Source organism: Anarhichas minor, unplaced genomic scaffold, assembly GCF_050575085.1.
Source record: "Anarhichas minor isolate MPS153535 unplaced genomic scaffold, ASM5057508v1 ptg000026l, whole genome shotgun sequence".
Lineage (NCBI taxonomy): Eukaryota > Metazoa > Chordata > Actinopteri > Perciformes > Anarhichadidae > Anarhichas > Anarhichas minor.
The window spans coordinates 3,438,809-3,446,120 of NW_027466472.1; the positions used below are offsets into that span (position 1 = coordinate 3,438,809).

The 7,312-nt window shown below is 40.8% G+C and overlaps 1 protein-coding gene across 1 annotated transcript; it reads right to left on the reverse strand.

Annotated features, from left to right (window-relative positions):
• Positions 1 to 1,233: 1,233 nt before the first annotated feature.
• mmp13b (matrix metallopeptidase 13b) lies at positions 1,234 to 5,086 on the reverse strand. The gene is made up of 11 exons (XM_076100368.1): positions 4,984 to 5,086; positions 4,720 to 4,830; positions 4,252 to 4,379; positions 3,988 to 4,136; positions 3,709 to 3,834; positions 3,470 to 3,625; positions 3,218 to 3,338; positions 2,698 to 2,831; positions 2,457 to 2,616; positions 2,242 to 2,345; positions 1,234 to 2,125 (listed from the first exon to the last, which is right to left on the reverse strand). Exons 1-11 carry the CDS (start codon positions 5,071 to 5,073, stop codon positions 2,025 to 2,027), a joined length of 1,380 nt encoding a protein of 459 aa, XP_075956483.1. The 5' UTR covers positions 5,074 to 5,086; the 3' UTR covers positions 1,234 to 2,024.
• Between the last annotated feature and the right edge of the window lie 2,226 nt (positions 5,087 to 7,312).

Genomic DNA, 7,312 nt, shown 5'->3' on the forward strand with positions numbered 1-7,312 from the left:
CCGAGCCTCCCTCAGCCTCTGGTGTTTGCCAAACACAAGAGCTCTCTTGTTTGAATGTTTCCTTTGTCACGTCCCCTCCCCTTGTTTCGAATTGCCCACTGCGAAAAATTACAGAATTTCTATTCAAAACACAGGAACTCTGTGGCAAACTGAAGGGGAAGTATCATTTCTGACACATGCAAATGACATGCTAATCTCCATTTGATTGAAAAAAGAGCTTATATGTAAAAGACGTGTTACTTTCAGATAAACCATCTGTGAGACACTCACAGCCGACATCGGTGATGAACACACCGGATTTGTGAAGAGGTGAGGCAGCCTGCACCACGCAACACCCTCGGAAATGAGCAAATGAGGTGACTGCTTCACTGCATTGTAATTACATCCACAGGATTGGGCCTGTGGATTACGCTGCATTGGCTCAGGCTTCACTGTTTCCTTAACTTCAGCGAGAGACACTGACCTTTCAGCAGACGGCTCACACAATTTCATCACCTTCACAAAACATCCCAGATGTTCCCTAAAATGTTCTGTTCAGATAATTGGATAATTGGAATAGTATGCTGGAGGATGGAGATACTGTGTGTAATGGACCTTTACTAATTAGTCTGTATCTAGGTTCGGATGTTCGGATGTTCGGATCTAATGAGGCCGGAGCCAAAGATTTTCCCCCAACATTTGTTGTGCCAATGAAGCGTACACTCATTTTTTCCCTTTCCAAACAAGGAATGGATTGAGACACCTGGTGGTGAAGAGACCTGACACCGCAGCAGTGGAATGTTGTTGTTGTTGTTGATGTTTCATATATCTCGTGTGCTATTTCATTTTCCTTAACCTGTCCCAGAACTGTCACGTTAAAGCAGGACCTTCACATACCTTCACATACTCAAACTGTTGATAGGAGCGCCCTCTAGTGGAGAACGTGGACAACTACATGTACATGACCCAGTTTATTGGCAGTATTATGGAAGTCCCATAACAGTGCTACAGTGTCTGACTGAAATGAGGTGCATGTGGTATTTTTTAAATATGTTTTTTAAAGCTATAAATGAGCTTATGTAGAACCAAGAGTCCAGTTGCTTTAAGATTATTCCAATCTCACTTCACACACAAACAAATCATTTACAAACAAGGTTTGAGTTAAAATACGTTGTACCGAACACAGACAGCTTAATTTGTCCTGATCAAAGACCACACCCGTTGCTTTAGTTTCCTTACATTTTATTTATTCTTTTACTTTTTAATTTCAACCATTTTTTAAAGGATTTTGAAAATACAGACCAAAATTACCACATATGTCAAAAATGTACCTTCAGTGCTACAAAGACATCTGGTTAAAGCCGTGTGTTAAGAAATCTGGTTTGAGTAAGTAGATCTTTCATACACAGTCACATTCATGTGATGTGTTAAACCTCTGATTTGGCACAATATGAAATACTTTAAATGAAATCTTGTCCCTAAAAATGCCACTAAATGGTACATCATCACTTTACGTTCAGCTCTTCAGCACAGGATCTTAATTTCACTGCTTTTAATACAATTCACAAAACTTACAAAAATCAAAAAAACAAACAAAGAATATATTAAACTGCCAAGCTCTTAAAATACTAACGTTAGTGAAACATGTACACTGGTCAAATATTGAGCTCAGCCAAACTGTTACTGACAGGAAACTTAACCTGCTAAGGATCTTGCCATTCATAGTGAAACTTTTAGTACAAATATAGAGATGTGAAATAAATATAAATAAAATAATCGAAGGAAATACATTTCTGAGAAATACTCCAGCATTCTGTGTCTGACAAATGATACTGTATGACCTACAGGTGTCCAGCACTAGTAATAATAAACTTTAACAGGTCAACCCTGCATGGCTCCATCTCCTCTGCTCATTCAATGAACTGCATCTTCCTATGTCTCATTTTTTAACATGTGTGTTTGCTTGTATTCAGGTTTTTGTGCTGATGTTGTGTGCCATGCAGTCACATATATTATTAAGACATCGTTGACGGTTGCAGACGTCATCAGCAGTTGAGAATGGAGTTGGTCCTCATGATGCGAATGACCTTCCTTGAGGTGTAGCTGTACTCGTACTGAATGTGTTCGTGGAAGAAATTCAAGAATCCTGAAAGACAACAGAGTGGAATACCAGTTAGGAAAAAACAGTAAAGTGGTAGCGCTGGAAAATCCTACTTTTGCATGTTTTAACTATACTGAAAATGTGACAATTTGAGGCTTCACCATAGTGATACACAGCTGCGTCGACCTCGTCATCCATCCCAGGAAAATCCTCCTCGATGGATCGCGGGTAACCGCTGTCCATGGTGGCTGTTGCTTCATCGTAGCTGTGGGTGACAAACAAAAGCAAAAACAATGTTGATGAAATACAAAATAGTATTATAGAAGATCGTGTGCTTGTTTGAAGACTGAGACATGTGATACTCATCATCACATACCTCCAATACTGCCCATCGGTAAAGAACAGAGTTTTCCCGGTGTCTCCGATGTGCACTGCCGCATCTATTTCCCTTATTTTCTTGGGAAGACCAAGTGTGTGTATGTACTTTGGGTAACCGTCCACGAGGGTGTATCCATTCAAAGCCCACATTCGGATCCCTGTTGAAACACAGAGTTTTGGTCCATATCTGATATCTAATGACACAATATAATGGCAATAAATAAGTATGTATGACCCACCACTGAATATGATGACTTGATCCTTCTCTGGGTACTCGTATGCTGCGTCCACCTTGTTGGGGATGGTGGGCCACGTGGACTTGATCAGGGTCTGCTCAGGCTCCGGCATCTGAGCATGGAGACGCCAGTAGAATCTGCAACGGAACAAGCGGCGTGTTGACAAAACACAGCATAAAATACTGATCTCAGTACTTTAGAGTAAGTTGTTTGAGTCACAGAATAATCAACTCTTCCTCACAGTCAATGATGATGAAGATGAGTTCATGTCGATCTTAATCAACTTTTATTATCACACACAATCACACAACACAGCACAACATAATGGAATTTAGTCTGTATTTAACCCATCCTAGTATAAGGAGCGGTGGGCAGCCACAATGCAGCGCCAGGGGAGCAGGTTGGGGATTCGGCACCTTGCTCAAGGGCACCTCCGGCACTCCTCCAGCTGCCGATCCACACTCCATGCTTGGTCTGTTCGGGAGCTTAACCCATGCATGAAACATTATGGTTCTTACTGTACCTGTCTTTGAAGATGATGGTTTCCCCTCTGAGCTCTGTGACGGCATCAAAACTTAACATGGGGTCACATTTGTTGGGTGCGTCCGGCTTTGGCTTCACTTTCCTTGAGTTTGGGTTTGGGCCTGTGATTGAACATCTGGCATTAATGCACAGTTCACATAATATTTCCCTGAACAAATAAAGACCCAGTCGCATGCTACAAAAAAGCAGGGTGTCGCTTTCTGATTTGACTCGTGATCTTGTATTTTCCCACCGTAGAGAGCTTGAATGCCTTCGATGTCATCCTCAGCCAGCGGGTAGCCTGTAGCGTACGAGTAGACGGGATACATCAGGGCGCCCGCGTCTGTGGAATGGGCCATGCCGAGGGCGTGGCCCAACTCATGGGCCGCCACTATAAACAGGTTGTAAGCTGTGGAGAAAAGATATTCAGTGTTAATCATCAGGATACAGTTTAGGGACTTGTGCTGCACTTTGTTTGTGCAAAGCTCTTACCTGATGAATCTTTGCTCCAGTGTTCATCCTCATCAAAGTGAGTGTCTCCTCCGATGCCTTGGCCCGGTGGGTAGGCATGAGCAAGCAATCCGTTAGGCCCATCAAAGGGGTTATAGTCTCCATGCTCTACAGAATAAAGCATAGGTATTTTTAAAAATATGTTGAGCAGAATGTGCACCGTTATAATTCTTTAGAGCATGTGATTAGCAGTGTAGAAATACTCACATCCGTATTTTTGTGTGTGTTTTCAGAGGACATGCAACAGTATGTCAGAATTACCTTTACTTCCAAAGCTGATCATAATGTCAGCGATGCCCTCGCGCAGCTTCTTAAAGGTCAGAGGGGTGACATCAGACCAAACGTTCAGCGCATTGCGGATGGCTCTGTCTACATCAGACTTCTGCAGATCTGGTGTATAATTCACTATCCTGCAGCATCAGGGGATTTAAGACAAGGAGAAGGACTGAACAAATGATACTGGTGTTCACTTTCCGAGTAGTTCAAATACTTTACTTTACTATACTTTATTATTGTGATGCATACCTGAATGTGATATTGTTGTTTTGCCATTTGAGGTCTCGAGGGAAGTGGTTGTACTCCCCGACGTCAGGGACGCCACATCTGGCCTGTTTCATCAGCTCCAGAGTGTTGTCGTCCACATTCCCCGTCACCTTCAAGAGGCAGAAGAGGTGGAAAAAAAATATGTTACACGGGTAACTCAACCCAATTAAACCTCCTTCCCACAAAAAACAAAGCTTTTTAAAGTTTTAATGTAAACCGAAATGTTATCTACACTTCCACATTTGCACAAGAGGAGCACAAAAGGAGGTTCCCCTCAAGCTAATATCACACTAAAAGATCTTAAGGTGCCCCACCAACAATATGTTGAAGCTCCAGACTCATTATTCTCCTCTCTTATTCAACTACTGATAAAACCTACTCAAACTAAGAATATTTACAAAACAGCTGCTCATTTACAGCACCAGCATCGGATTAATAACTAGCACTCACCTTGAGTTTGAAGAATCTCTGCATCTCCGTGATCTTAGTCTGAAAGGCACCTGAGGACCTCTGTCTACCTTGGAGACCAGCTGGGAGGCCATAGAACCGACGAAGGTACTTCTGTTTGTTGAAAGAGAACAGAAGCTGGATGACATTCATAACAAATAGGCGTGCGATTACTTCATAACAAAGAAAAATGTGGCAAAGAAAAAGCCACCTGAAAACCAGCTCAGAAGATTAAACAACGTCTGAATTAGAGAGCTCAGATCTTACCTCTGCTAAAAGCAAGCTGTCTTTGTCCCCGGACGGCAGAGGCAGAGCAAAGGAGTGGGCGACCAGCGCCAGGAGCAGAAAAGCTATCATTGTTGTTGCCTCCGTGTCGTCCAAACCAGTTATTGTGATCAAGAAGCTCTGAGAGGTATTTATAGTGTTTTGGGTCCATTTTTTTAAAGGGTCTCGGTGAATCATGTAAAAGCACCTAGCCACTTCCTCTTTTCTTAAGAATGTGCTTGTATTTGTAAAACTGCTGTCTGTGGTTTCAGTGTACTCCTTTGAACCCACTTAAAATGCTTAGATGAAGCGTTTCCCTGTTTTCAAATGGTCATCCAGGGAAACAAACAAGAATAACATGACCGTCTTTAGATTTAGAAGGGGATGGTCCTTTTTAGCAGATATACACTAAGACATCTTTCCTTCATAAGGATTTCACATCATTAGTTATTATCTGTACATCCTGTACGGTTGAAAAAAAGAAATTAAGCAATGACATAGTATAAAAAGTAGGGAATTTTGGGAATTATTTCATTCTGTGTCTTGTTATTTTGGGTGAGGGCGTTTCAGGATATGTGACTAACAAACACACATCAGAACACAGAGAGAGATGATGAAAGCAGGATGTATAAATGTACATGTCCCTTTGCATATCATGGTTTATATGAGTGCATTCGACATGATGCTTCTCACAAACAATGAGACAAACAAATGACATGTGTGGGTTTTTGTCTGGTATTAATTGAAATCAGCTCTTCCTGATTCAGGTTTTTCCCATGTTGCCCTATACAGGAGTAAGTGATTCAGTCACCAGGATAACACAGAGCATAAATGGCTAATTTAATATGTGAATGATCGTATTTTGCTTAGTTATGGGGAACTGAAGTCCGCCACAGGCTCTATGGATGACAACGTCAGTCTACATGTGTTCACCACTTTGGTCCAGAATGAAACATCATCGTCATGAACTTTTGTACACACATTTATGGTGCCAAATTAGTTAGTTAACAGAAACATCTGGTTTGGGGTTAAAATAAGTACATAAACCCGTCACTAACATATCTTCACAATAACACTTTGGGACACGGAAACAGGTCTCCTGGTTGAAAGTTCTGTGTTTTTCCCCTCCCATCAACCATAAGTAGTCTTTCTCACGATGCATATTCATGTGGATATATTAAATTTGTTACATTTATATTTTAAGTACATACTGCAGCTGCCCTTACAAAGTACCTACTGTTGCATGTAGTATGCATAAATTGAGATATACTACTTCGTCATAACATTACACCTTGAACTTTAACCTTCTTGATCGTATATCCGTGTATATCGTATATATCGTATATATATCGTAGGCAAGGCTGAAGGAGGGGAACTGCACACCTGGATGGATTTTTATAGAAAATAACAATTCTTCTCGAAGAGACGTATTATAATAATTTCAATGAAGAGATTCTAACAAGTTTGAGTCACTCTTCGGTTTGGCATTGCAGCAGTGATGATGTTTACAAATGGCATTTGGCATTAAAAGACCTTGAGAGTATTGTTCCAGACAATAGGTAAACTGCAGTTATTTGCAGGTCTTTTGAGTCACGGCAGGTAAAGACATGCTGTCTATTAGTGCGTCTACTACAGCACTGTCTGAAACAACAATGCTATATAATTATTTGCTCCTGCAACAACAATGTAATTCCTTAACTTCTTTTCAAATTATTTACACTCACCCAATTCAAATCATTCACGTAATAACATCGTCTGCTACGTGCTTGTGGAGTTAACTTAAATTGCCGCTCTGACAACAATAAGGAGATGTCAGACATTTGACAGAATGATTTGTCACAGTCTCAGCTCGCGGTATTATCGACATACTAAAAACTAACGCTCATCTGCGTCCATTAGTGACAGCATGTGTAAAGTGTAACAAACATTGTGTCTGTCTAAACACTTGAGACAAATATTTCTGGACTAACATCATTGCTTAGACGGTGGTTGACAGAGTGCTCCTGACTCATGCCAGGGGAAGTTAGCAGCTAGGGGGATTTTTGCTGTTATTTAAAAATATAACCGAGAAACACACACAAACATCTGATCTGTGTTGTGGCCCACAATTTATTTATACAAGATTCAAAAGATAAAGATTTTGTGTTGTATGACCTATATTGAAGTGGGAGGTTTTAACACCTGTGAACCACAAATTCACACATTATATATTCCCGTTCCAGAAGAAAGATGATCTCAGGTTTCGGAAGTAAGCAGCATCTTCAGTCTGTCTGTAATAGAAATGTGTTTTTTTCCTAATTATGAGATATTAAAAATAGTCTACAGCCACGCT